This window comes from Octopus sinensis, linkage group LG25 (assembly GCF_006345805.1).
Source record: "Octopus sinensis linkage group LG25, ASM634580v1, whole genome shotgun sequence".
Lineage (NCBI taxonomy): Eukaryota > Metazoa > Mollusca > Cephalopoda > Octopoda > Octopodidae > Octopus > Octopus sinensis.
In genome coordinates, this window is record NC_043021.1 from 3,383,658 (window position 1) to 3,397,420 (window position 13,763).

Consider the following 13,763-nt stretch of genomic DNA (forward strand, 5'->3'; position numbering starts at 1 on the left):
TTCAACCAAGATCAAAAAGTTAACAGAAGAAATGACAGATGGTTATGTACAGACCCTACTGAATTCCAAGTGTTATGCATACAAAATTTCTTGCAACTGTCATGGTTTTAGGGGTTGTCAGCAGTGAAGGACATGTGATGCCTCCTTACTTCTTTCCACAAGGCCTTAGACTTAAATCTGCTACCTACATTGAGGTCCTGGTAACAATTGTTAAGCCCTGAATAGACAGTATATTTAATGGAAGGCCATATGTGTTTCACTAAGACTGCACTATCACACATGGCTCTAGTAACACAAGAATGGATGGCTGAAAATTTCCATGATTACATAACCCTTAACATTTGGCCTCCTAATTCCCCTGCTCTCAATCCATTGGACTATTACATGTGGAGCGGCGTTGAGAGAGAGAGGTCAATGAACATGCTCATAATACCAAAGATTCTTTGAAAGCTGCCATAGTCAGAGTGATGTCCAAAATGAACCAGGACCACTTGAATTGAGCATGTAGATGATTTAGATCTCATACAGAAGCAATTGTTGACGCTGAAGGTTGCCTTATTGAATAACATTATAGAAAAGAAGGTTTATTTTTATTCTCATAGAATTTTTTGATAAAGTTATAGGTTTTTTTATAAATATAAATCTGTCCTCAAATATCTTACACACCTTGTATATATATATGGAATGGAAGCACTCCGTCGGTTACGACGATGAGGGTTCCGGTTGATCTGACCAACGGAACAGCCTGCTCGTGAAATTAACGTGTAAGTGGCTGAGCACTCCACAGACACGTGCACCCTTAACGTAGTTCTTCGGGGATATTCAACATGACACAGAGAGTGACAAAGCCGGCCTTTTGAAATACAGGTACAACAGAAACAGGAAGAAAGAGTGAGAGAAAGTTGTGGTGAAAGAGTACAGCAGGGATCACCACCATCCCCTGCCGGAGCCTCGTGGAGTTTTTAGGTGTTTTCGCTCAATAAACACTCACAACGCCCGGTCTGGGAATCGAAACTGCGATCCTACGACCGCAAGTCCGCTGCCCTAACCACTGGGCCATTGCGCCTCCACTATATATATATATCAGTTAAAAGAAAAAAAAAATGGAGATGAAGAATTTAACCATTATTATGATTTACAAATTGGTCATCTTCATTTCTTACAGCTGTTTCAATCAATACTCAACAATTCAATTACAAATTTCTACATTAAATTTGCGTTTATGTGACAGGAGCATAATTTCATCAGAGGACAAAAAAAAAAATGTACCTTTTCCTGTAGACTAAATATTACTGCTTATAATTTGTATCACTATCTTTCCTCAATCATCTCTATTTTTACTTCATTTATTTTACTTTATTCTTAATCATATTCTAATCAATTGGTAAACCCTTTACCTGAGCATATAATAATACAAATTACGGTTTATAAACTGTAATATTTAGTCTGCTGAAATGAATTCATAGGTCAGCATATAACATCTCAAGGTACCTCATTTTTTCTCTTTTCCTCTGATGAAATTATGCTCATGTCACATAAATGCAAATTTAATGCACAAATTTTTAATTAAATTATTGAGTATTAATTGAAATGGCTTAAGAAATGAAGATGATCAATTTGCTAATAATATATAATTGTTAACTTCCTTATTGCCATTTTTTCTTCTTTTAACTGGATATAAACTATATGCTTACTATATACCTACTGTTCTAAGGGAATTTCATTCCCCAACAATACTAGGTATTGAACCAGTATTTCCTTGGATATAACCATCCCTTCATGAGGTTAACATATTCTCTAAATTTATACATATATAAATGGCGGTGCCCCAGAATGGCCACAGCTCGTGAGCTGAAACTAAATGAAATAATAAAAAAAATTTTTTAATAAGTATATATATATATATATATATATATATCATCATCATCATCATCGTTTAGCGTCCGCCTTCCATGCTAGCATGGGTTGGATGGTTCAACTGGGGTCTGGGAAGCCAGAAGGCTGCACCAGGCCCAGTTTGATCTGGCAATGTTTCTACGGCTGGATGCCCTTTCTAATGCCAACCACTCCATGAGTGTAGTGGGTGCTTTTTACGTGCATAGCTACATATGCATAGCTACAGATGTGTACTCCCCCCAACTTTGTTGCCTCATAACTTCCAGAAAAATGGATACTTTTTAATGAAATATTCAACAAATACTGCTTAGATGCTGTGGATTCAGGATATTTAGGGATTTATCAGAACTAGATATGTTGTCTCCTCAGCAACACTCTAGAAACCTCTCAAGCATATTTTGTATTTACTTGTCCACCAATCACTTTGCAGACACATTTTTTGTGGTACAAGCACAAATAAGATTGCCACCCAGCAAAACTGAAAAGCCCTCACTAAGGGGGTGACATAAGATGGGTTAGGGTAGAAGAAACCACAGTATGATGGTGTGGGGGGAGCAGGAAACTGATTTGGATGAGAAGATTGTACAGGAGGAAGATATGTGACAACTGAGAGGACAGATTAGTGGAAGAGGAGACAGCAAATAGGAAAAGAAGGAAGAGTAGTGATGAGAGATATTACGAGTGATGGATTTCAATAACAACTGATGTGGGTAGTCATGTATCTCCTCCACACCGAGGCATCTGTTTCTGTCTGTCTATTCATAATTTAACCTCTCATCATCTGGCACAAAACCACCTCCCTCAATACTACTTCTACTCAGAGGGGTTTTGTCTTGCTGCTGCTGCTGCTGCAATGTAAAAAGCACCCAGTATACTCAGAGAAATAACTGGAGTTGGCTGTGTGGTTAGGGAGCTTGCTTCCTAGCTACATGGTTTCGGGTTCAGTCCCACTGCGTGGCACTTTGGGTAGGTGTCTTCTGCTATAGCCCCGAGCCGACCGGAGCTTTGTGATTGAATTCGGTAGGTGGAAGTTACTGCCGTGTGTGTATGTATGTGTATAGCTGCTCAGTGCCTCTCCGAAAGAGAGAGAGGAAAGGCATCTGGTCACAGAAACCCTGCCAGAGCAGACACTGAAGCGTTTGGCACAATCTTCTGATTTTCCAGTTCCTGTCAAACCATCCAACCCATGCTAACATGGAAGGAGGACATTAAAAGACAATTGGAAGAACTCCGTCGGTTACGACGACGAGGGTTCCGGTTGATCCGAATCAACGGAACAGCCTGCTCGTGAAATTAACGTGTAAGTGGCTGAGCACTCCACAGACACGTGTACCCTTAATGTAGTTCTCGGGGATATTCAGCGTGACAGAGAGTGACAAGGCCGGCCCTTTGAAATACAGGTACAACAGAAACAGGAAGTAAGAGTGAGAGAAAGTTGTGGTGAAAGAGTACAGCAGGGATCACCACCATCCCCTGCCGGAGACTCGTGGAGCTTTAGGTGTTTTCACTCAATAAACACTCACAACGCCCGGTCTGGGAATCGAAACCGCGATCCTATGACCGCGAGTCCGCTGCCCTAACCACTGGGCCATTGCGCCTCCACATTAAAAGACAATGATGATGATGATGGAACAGAAGGAGTGAAGGCAAGTAGCCCCAAAATGCTGATGATTGGATATGAATAGATCTGATGCAATCCCTCATTACACAGGCATCATGATGGGAGAAAGAGAGAGCTAGAATGATAAGGAAGGTGATATGAGAGGGGGACTGAATAACGATCGATCCTGTGTCACCCCTCATTACACAAGTGGTGTAGTACAGTGAATAGGGGCACAGGTGAAAAAGATGAGAGGACATCGAAGAGAGAAGAGAAGGGGAAGCATATGAACACTCAACAAGGAAAATAATAATAATAAGAGATAGAAACTGTAGAACTATGTTATACTAGCAGTATCGCCCGGCGTTGCTCGGGTTTGTAAGGGAAATAACTATAAAGCATTTTTAGAGAGTTATAGCCAAAAAATAGCAAAAAAATGCATTAAAAATGGAAAAAATATGATGGTGAATTTTTTTTAAATCGTTGACTCATCGTAGACATTTTTAGAGAATTACTTCCCTTATATTAAAAAAAATATACATTAAAATGGAAAAAAATGATGGTAAATTTTTTTTTAAATCGTAGACTCATCGTAGACGTGCGCTAATACCCAGAAGGGCTCGATATGAATCACGACTATAAGATACCCGGTTTTGGTTAAACTACACCGCAAAATGTGGGAGTAGTTAGGAATCTAAATCAGAGTAGACAGACACACAACCTTACTTTTATATATAAAGACTAGCAGTATCGCCCGGCGTTGCTCGGGTTTGTAAGGGAAATAACTATATAAGCATTTTTAGAGAGTTACTTCCCTTATAGATGTCAATTCGGGCTTTCTTAGCCATTTCTGTTTTGGTGTCTTCAAGCCATGGAGTCGTTGTTCTAAAAGAACGCTGGTCTCCTTGACAACGCTTTACGATGTTGATTTCCTTACACTCCCTTCCCCACAGCTTCACGAGGGAGGGAAGAAGGGGGAGAAGCAAACAGGTGCAGGTGTGACCATGGACGCCAACTCCGCCGCCATCGACACACGAAAATTTATGCATTAAAATGGAATAAAAAAATGATGTTAAATTATTTTTAAAATCGTAGACTCATGCTAATACCCAGACGGGCTCGATATGAATCACGACTATAAGATACCCGGTTTTGGTTAAACTGCACCGCAAAATGTGGGAGTAGTTAGGAATCTAAATCGTAGGAGACAGACAGCACACAACCTCACTTTTATATATAAAGATATCTAGCTGTAGCAACATTTTAACATTTGTTTCGCCATACTTGCACTGGCTTTTTTCTCCAGGACTATCACCAATCAACCGACTCCTTTGACATTCTCTTCATGTGACTCAGCATCCTGAGATCTGTCTTCAGCACTTCCTTTTTCTGTCTTCCTAGATTTACCCCTTCTACAGCATCAATTCACTTTCAAACATTCAGCATTTCTTGTACAGCTCCCGACCTTCATAAACATCACGGGCCTATACGATGCTCTCTCTAACCCCATTTGGGTCCTATTTATGTATCACATATATTTTTAATAATACTTCAGGTATTTTTTTTTTTCAAAGAAATTTTGAAAAGATCAATGACTAATCATTCCTGAATGACCCCCTCACCCTCCAAAGCATTCAACATCACTCATTAACTCATTCTTTTCCTCTCATCTACCAATTACTATCACGGAAAATAAAATGCCTTATTTTAAAAAAAAAAATTTCTAAGTGATGCAACAACTGTAGCTAAAGAGACTTGCCAGTCCGCCTCATGGTCCCGGCCCACAAAATGGAAAAGGTGTTGCCCCAGAGGATGGCAAGGGAGATGTGCAAAAACAGTCACTCTGACTCACAGGGCACTCACTTGTGGATAGCCATCTCTGCCTTGGTAGCAGTGACCACAGATGTAGTACAGGGGCCATCAACGTTAGGCCTCCACTTGTACACTCTGCTTCATTGCCCTTCTATCCAGTTTTTCTCATCTCGTGTAAATTCCATCTTTTATGCATACTTCAGCAGAGCATGCTCATTTAATTTCTCTCAAGTCTTTGCAAATATTCTGCCTCAGAAGCTGTAATTTCTACAAAAAAATAATCTTTCATCTTTTATTTATTTCATTCATTGAACCACGGCTTTGCTTGGGCATCACCTTGAAGGGTTTAGTCGAATAAATCAACCCCATACTTTTATGGGGAGAAACATATATTTAGTCTATTTTTCTTTCTTTTTCACAGATTAAGAAAACCAATAAACTACTAATTACAAAAGTTTAGAAAATTTGAAATTCTGAATTGAACCAACCATGGGTCAACTGGCAAACCATTATCAGGTAGGGCCTTCACAGAAACTTACTGCTGCAATTGGCAAACGTAAGGACTCTAAAGCATGTGGAGGAAGAACTGTGAATCCATTTATAGTGAAAGCTCTTATTTCCAAAATGGAACGTCAAGGAAAAATTGAACAGTATACATTAAAGAAACGAATAAATAATAATAGTTTGAGTCTGGAGAAAAGATATACAGAACTTTTCCCAAAACTACCAGAATATAAGGATATGACAACTGAAAGACAGAAGCCTTTTAGTAAAACACTTTTCAAACGATTAGCACAAGTGTTAGTGGCTTTTTATCATCTTCTTCATAAAAAAAAAGTAACCAAAGTGTCCTTTTCCGAGATGCCATTTCCACGCAAACTGACAAGAGAATTTTCCATGCAACTATTTGAAAAGAAAAAGCCTCGTTCTATAGAAAGTGAAATACATGATGCTCAGAATCAGTGGCATGCAGCAATGAATATTGCAGCTCTTATGGCCAAGATGAGAGGAGACACACTGCTTACAGAAAGTGTAGCATCAACTACTGAAGATCTCTCTTTCAATCCTGGGTTTTTCAAAGTAGATAGAGAGACAACAATACTAAGCGAAGAAGCTCAAAATATTCTGAGACGCATTCCAGAGAGAAGAACTCCTGAAGATGTAAAAATAGTTATCAACTGTCTTCAGAATGCTGGCCTTGCCTGTTTCTGCAACTACCCAGATGAAATTCAGAAGATGATTGCCAAAATAGCAGGCTATATGGTGGTGACACCTAAACGTGTAATCATTCGGCAAGGAATACGTGCTGAACACTTCTACTTCATTATTGGAGGTCGAGTGATGCTCTCAGAGAAAGATTATAAAATAGATGGGACAGAAACAGAAAAGACAACATTCTTACAGCCAGGTTCAAGTTTTGGAGAACAAGATATGGTAAACCACACACTTCGAAGATTTAGTGCTATCAGTGTCAACACAGTTCAGTTACTCACCATTGAACGGGAAGATATGCTAATGGAGTTCACAACTTATAAAGTTGACAAACAAGTACCAGACCATATTAAATTCCTTGCACATTGTAAATTTTTGCAATTCTGGCCAGTCGAGCGTTTAAGAAACAATTTGGAGCACTGTTTTGTATATTTTTTTAAAAGAGATGAATTGGTACTTGAAGATAGTCACAATACAGATTGGATTTATATAATGAAAAAGGGTATATGTAAGGTCGTCAAAAGATTAAAAAAACCACAAACACAACGTGTTAATATTGCCAATAATAGACTGAAATTCGTCTCAAATCCCAATTTTGAACAAATATTTAAATTACCACTAAAAAAAGCATATACAAATGCCAGGGTTTTAGATAACATAGAAGTTATTGATCCATTTGCAGACGATGGAGAGTTTTCTAAAATAGTTTCAAGCATTCCTTCAACTGATAGATTATGCAACAAAACGAAGCAGGTAAATAACGATAACAATTATGTAAATGTGCAAATTGATTTGCTTAAATGTAGAGATGTTTTTGGTCTGGACACATTGGTTTTTGATGAATATTACATACTTCCAGCCACTGATAGTGTTAGCCTAGTCAGTGGTGGGGCAGAAATAGTGTTGCTGTCAAAGAAATTCTTCATAAAAAATGCTTCTGAACTAGTGAAATGGCAGGTACGCAAACAAGCAAATAGCTATCCTAGTAACAATGACCTTGTTGTCAAACTAGAAAGTCAACAAATGTGGAATGATTATAAAAAGAGTGTAATGTCAGAACTAGTGAGTGGAAAATTAAAACAAAGACCAAAAAGATGGAAATAAGTTCTAATCATTATTTAAAGTCATTAATTTTGAATGAGAGGAACAAGAAATTAATTCTGAAGAGAGAAGATATTTCCATTGTTTATCAAAGAAGAAATCAGAAAGTGATATGGAAAGATAAATCTGAAACAAAGGGAGAATGAATATCAAGTCAAACGAGAAATGATGGCATGAAATTCTTCTTTGTTGAAATCAGTTCTAACTTCTTAAAAATGGTTTATAATAAAACTTTTCTCTTGAATGCCAATCTGTTTTTCCTTAAAACACCTTTATGTTGTTTCGTGGCTTTATTACTGTTTAACCTTCAAATGGTCCTTTTGTTGTGAACTCTTAAGTGGGTGCTAGGTGTTTAGAGAGGTTATGTGCCTATACGATAATCTATCTAACTCCATATGTCCTTGTTATGTATCACATATATTTTTAATAATACTTCAGGTATTTTTTTTTTTCAAAGAAATTTTGAAAAGATCAATGACTAATCATTCCTGAATGATTCCCCCCCACCCTAAGCATTCAACATCACTCATTAACTCATTCTTTTCCTCTCATCTACCAATTACTATCACGGAAAATAAAATGCCTTATTTAAAAAAAAAAAATTTCTATGTGATGCAACAACTGTAGCTAAAGAGACTTGCCAAAATGGAAAAGGTGTTGCCCCAGAGGATGGAAAGGGAGATGTGCAAAAAAAGTCACTCTGACTCACAGGGCACTCACTTGTGGATAGCCATCTCTGCCTTGGTAGCAGTGACCACAGATGTAGTACAGGGGCCATCAACGTTAGGCCTCAACTTGTACACTCTGCTTCATTGCCCTTCTATCCAGTTTTTTTCATCTCGTGTAAATTCCATCTTTTATGCATACTTCAGCAGAGCATGCTCATTTAATTTCTCTCAAGTCTTTGCAAATATTCTGCCCTCAGAAGCTGTAATTTCTACAAAAAAATAATCTTTCATCTTTTATTTATTTCATTCATTGAACCACGGCTTTGCTTGGGCATCACCTTGAAGGGTTTAGTCGAATAAATCAACCCCATACTTTTATGGGGAGAAACATATATTTAGTCTATTTTTCTTTCTTTTTCACAGATTAAGAAAACCAATAAACTACTAATTACAAAAGTTTAGAAAATTTGAAATTCTGAATTGAACCAACCATGGGTCAACTGACAAACAATTATGAGTTAGGGCCTTCACAGAAACTTATTGCTGCACTTGGCAAACAAGAGGACAGTATGGAATGTGTAGGAACAACTGTGAATCCATTTATAGTGAAAGCTCTTATTTCGAAAATGGAACGTCAAGGAAAAATTGAACAGTATACATTAAAGAAACGAATAAATAATAATAGTTTGAGTCTGAAGAAAAGATATACAGAACTTTTCCCAAAACTACCAGAATATAAGGATATGACAACTAAAAGAGAGAAGCCTTTTAGTAAAACGCTTTTCAAACGATTAGCACAAGTGTTAGTGGCTTTTTATTGTCTTTTTCATAAAAAAAAAGTAACCAAAGGGTCCTTTCCTGAGATGCCATTTCTACGCAAACAGAAAGGAGAAAGTTCCACACTACTATTTGAAAAGAGAAGGGTTCGGTCAGATGAAGGTGAAATACACGATGCTCAGAATCAGTGGCATGCAGCAATGAATATTGCAGCACTTATGGAAAAGATTAAAGGAGACACACTGTTTACAGAAAGTGTAGGATCAACTACTGAAGATCTCTCTTTCAATCCTAGTTTTTTCAAAGTAGATAGAGAGACAACAATACTAAGCGAAGAAGCTCAAAATATTCTGAGACACATTCCAGAGAGAAGAACTCCTGAAGATGTAAAAATAGTTATCAACTGTCTTCAGAATGCTGGCCTTGCCTGTTTCTGCAACTACCCAGATGAAATTCAGAAGATGATTGCCAAAATAGCAGGCTATATGGTGGTGACACCTAAACGTGTAATCATTCGGCAAGGAATACGTGCTGAACACTTCTACTTCATTATTGGAGGTCGAGTGATGCTCTCAGAGAAAGATTATAAAATAGATGGGACAGAAACAGAAAAGACAACGATCTTACAGCCAGGGACAAGTTTTGGAGAACAAGATATGGTAAACCACACACTTCGAAGATTTAGTGCTATCAGTGTCAACACAGTTCAGTTACTCACCGTTGAACGGGAAGATATGCTAAGGGGATTCATAAGTTATAAAGTTGACAAACAAGTACCAAACCATATTAAATTCCTTGCACATTGTAAATTTTTGCAATTCTGGCCAGTCGACCATTTAGGAAACAATTTGGAGCACTGTTTTGTATATTTTTTTAAAAGAGATGTAGTGGTACTTGAAGACAGTCACAATACAGATTGGATTTATATAATGAAAAAGGGTATATGTAGGGTCGTCAAAAGATTAAAAAAACCACAAACACAACGTGTTAATATTGCCAATAATAGACTGAAATTCTTCACAAATACCAATTCTGAACAAAACTTTAAATTACCACTGAGAAAATCATATACAAATGCCAGGGTTTTACATAGCATAGATGTTGCAGACAGTGTGGTTTTTCCTAAAATAGCTTCAAGCATTCCTTCAACTGATAGATTATGCAACAAAACGAAGCAGGTATATAACGATAACAATTATGTAAATGTGCAAATTGATTTGCTTAAACGTAGAGATGTTTTTGGTCTGGACACATTGGTTTTCGACGAATATTTCATACTTCCAGCCACTGATAGTGTTAGCCTAGTCAGTGGTGGGGCAGAAATAGTGTTGCTGTCAAAGAAATTCTTCATAAAACATGCTTCTGAACTAGTGAAATGGCAGGTACGCAAACAAGCAAATAGCTATCCTAATAAAACTGACCTTGACGTCAAACTGGAAAGTCAACAAATGTGGAATGATTATAAAAAGAGTGTAATGTCAGAACTAGTGAGTGGGAAAAAAAAACAAAGACCAAAAAGATGGAAATAAGTTCTAATCATTATTTAAAGTCATTGATTTTGAAGAGAGAAGATATTTCCATTGTTTATCAAAGAAGAAATCAGAAAGTGATATGGAAAGATAAATCTGAAACAAAGGGAGAATGAATATCAAGTCAAACGAGAAATGATGGCATGAAATTCTTCTTTGTTGAAATCAGTTCTAACTTCTTAAAAATGGTTTATAATAAAACTTTTCTCTTGAATGCCAATCTGTTTTTCCTTAAAACACCTTTATGTTGTTTCGTGGCTTTATTACTGTTTAACCTTCAAATGGTCCTTTTGTTGTGAACTCTTAAGAGGGTGCCAGGTGTTTAGAGAGGTTGTGGTTTTTCTTAGAAATAAAATATTTAAGCTTGATTTAGTATTTATATTCTAAACACATTTAAAAATATTTTACTTGTTTCAGACTGCGGCCATGCTGGGGCATCACCTTGAAGAAATTTTAGTCAAATAAATCAACCCTAATACTTATTTTGATTTTTTTAAAGCTAGGTATTTATTCTATAAGTCTCTATTGCTGAACTGCTGAGTTATGGGGATGTAAACACACCAACACTGGTTGTCAAGCAGTGGTGGTGGACAAACAGACAAAAAGATACATACATAAATAAACACACACAACAGGCTTCTTTCAGTTTCCATCAACCAAATTCACTGACAAGGTTTTGGTTGGCCTGGGGCCCAACCATGTGGTTGGGAAGCAAACTTCTGACCACGTAGCCATGCCTACATCATCATCATCATTTAGCGTCCGCTTTCCATGCTAGCATGGGTTGGACGGTTCAACTGGGGTCTGTGAAGCTGGAAGGCTTCATCAGGCCCAGTCAGATCTGGCAGTGTTTCTACGGCTGGATGCCCTTCCTAACACCAACCACTCCGTGAGTGTAGTGGGTACTTTTTACGTGCCACCCGCACAGGTGCCAGATGGAGCTGGCAAACGGCCACGAACGGATGGTGCTTTTACGTGTCACCGGCACGGGGGCCAGGCGAGGCTGGCAATGGACACGAACGGATGGTGCTTTTACGTGCCACCAACACGGGGGCCAGACCTACATCATATTCAAAATATTTCATTAGTTATGAATTTCATGTTTCAGTAACAATGTTTATTATGTGTGAAACTTACAACTAGAGAAACAGATGTGACATGAAAAAGACGAACCTCCACGGAAGCAATCAGTGTCAAGAGGTCATGGTGTCAAGAGGTCATGGTGTCAAGAGGTTATGGTGTCAAGGTTTGTTCTAGTTCTTTAGACAGTCAGCCATCAACACATCACAAGACAATGGAACAGACAGTTCAAAAACATGGGAGGTTGGTCAAATAAAGTAACGACTCCCGAATGTCCTTCCAAGGCTATGTGATTAAAAAAAATAGATTCAACTTTTATCGGACAAGTGAATTAAGAATTTGAAGAAAATTATTGAAATTTCACCAATTTTGCAAAATGTCCCCTATTAGCTATGCCACTTATAACAGCACATCACCGCATCCACCATTTGTTGGTGATACCCTACTCCTAGTGGATGATGATATTTTAGGTACTGAATTAGCTGAGTTATTAGAGGAGTAGAACAAAGTGCTTTAGAGTATTTATAACAACCCTTCGGCCCACTGATCTAATTGGATGGTCATTGCTGACGAGGGGTTTTACTAGGTTGGAGTGTAAATCATACCTGAAGCCTATTTTAGTTGCCTTTTACAACACTCAGAGGAAATGTGGAGTCTATTCTTTGGCATGGCAATTCCTGGCACAATACAAGAGCAACATGAAATGAACTGTTTTGCTCAAGAATACAAGCTGCCTGGTCCAGGAATTGAACCCATGATCTGATGATTGTGAGTGCAACACCTAAAATACTAGCCCACATGCCTGAAGGAAGGGTCCAAATGGTGAAGACCTGAGTAAAATAGGCATAAAAGGGGTCCATAGGTGAAAAATGGTTGAGAAACACTGGACTAAACCCTTCAAGGCAGTGCCCCAGCATGGCAGCAGTCTGAAATAAGTAAAAGATAAAAAGATTAGATAGGTCCCTTACCAAGTTGGGTAGCTGTGAGTTTTTGTTAAGTAGCGATTAGGGTTAGGGTTAGTGAAACACAAATACATCCAATAGGTTTCTTTTAGTTTCCATTTACCAAATACACTCACATGGCTTTAGTCAACTCAAAACTACAAGAGAAGACATTTGACCAAGATGCAATGCAGAGGAATTGAACCCAGAACAATGTGGTTGGGAAGTAATCTTCTTAACTGCAGCAACACTGTGCCAAATTTTTATGGTAAGGACCCACCAAGACAAGTGAAGCTGTAGTCATGACAACATAAACCAAATTAGAAAGATGGAACGGGCTGGGCATGTGTAAGCTGCAAGATGAAACGTATATTGGTTTCAAATTTTGGCACGGGCCCAGCAAGTTTGACAGAAGGGATAAGTCAACTGCATCGCCACTGGTGCTTATTTTATCAACCCTGGCAGAATTGGAACTCAGAAACTGCGTGTCACTTTGGGTAGGTGTCTTCTGCTATAGCCCCGAGCCGACCGAAGCTTTGTGATTGAATTCGGCAGGCGGAAGTTACTGCCGTGTGTGTAGGTGCTTGTGCCTCTCTGAAAGAGAGAGAGGGAATGCCAAGACGGATGAAATGCTGCTAAGTAATGACCCACCAAGCCAAGTGAAACTGTAGTCGTGGCCGATACCAGTGTTACGTAACAGGCACCTGTGCCAGTGGCACATAAAAAAAGCACCCTTCGAATTTTGGGCCTCGCAGAGGTGATAAGTGACCAAAACCTCAGGCAATATGCTGCACTTGAGAACACCCACCAAGTCAAGGGAAATCATAGCCATGGCTGATGCTGGTGTCATGTAACAGGCACCTGTGCTGATGGCACATGAAAGGCATGCACCCATTACACTCTTGGAGTGGTTGGCATTAGGAAAGGCATCCAGCTGTAGAAACTATGCCAAATCAGATTGGAACCTGGTGCAGCTCTCCAGCTTACCAGTTTCAGTCAAACTATCTAACCCATGCCAGCATGGAAAGCAGATGAAGATGATGCTGATGATGATGATGATGATGATATACTCAGTGAAATGACTTCAATACATGTTTATCAAACTGAGAGTGATTTAGATTAGAAAATATAGATGAACCAACTAAAT

General features: G+C 38.5%; 1 protein-coding gene across 1 annotated transcript; it reads left to right on the top strand.

Moving 5' to 3' along the window:
- The first annotated feature begins 6,237 nt into the window (after nucleotides 1–6,237).
- LOC118767946 lies at nucleotides 6,238–10,809 on the top strand. Its single transcript, XM_036513427.1, has 2 exons — nucleotides 6,238–7,616; nucleotides 8,896–10,809. Exons 1-2 carry the CDS (start codon nucleotides 6,284–6,286, stop codon nucleotides 10,593–10,595), a joined length of 3,033 nt encoding a protein of 1,010 aa, XP_036369320.1. The 5' UTR covers nucleotides 6,238–6,283; the 3' UTR covers nucleotides 10,596–10,809.
- Nucleotides 10,810–13,763: the final 2,954 nt, after the last annotated feature.

Coding starts and splice junctions, on each gene's coding strand:
- LOC118767946 (XM_036513427.1), top strand. CDS start 6,284: ATGAATATTGCAGCTCTTATGGCCAAGATGAGAGGAGACACACTGCTT. Junction 7,617..8,895: donor AAAACAAAGACCAAAAAGAT/GGAAATAAGTTC, acceptor ATCCATTTATAG/TGAAAGCTCTTATTTCGAAA.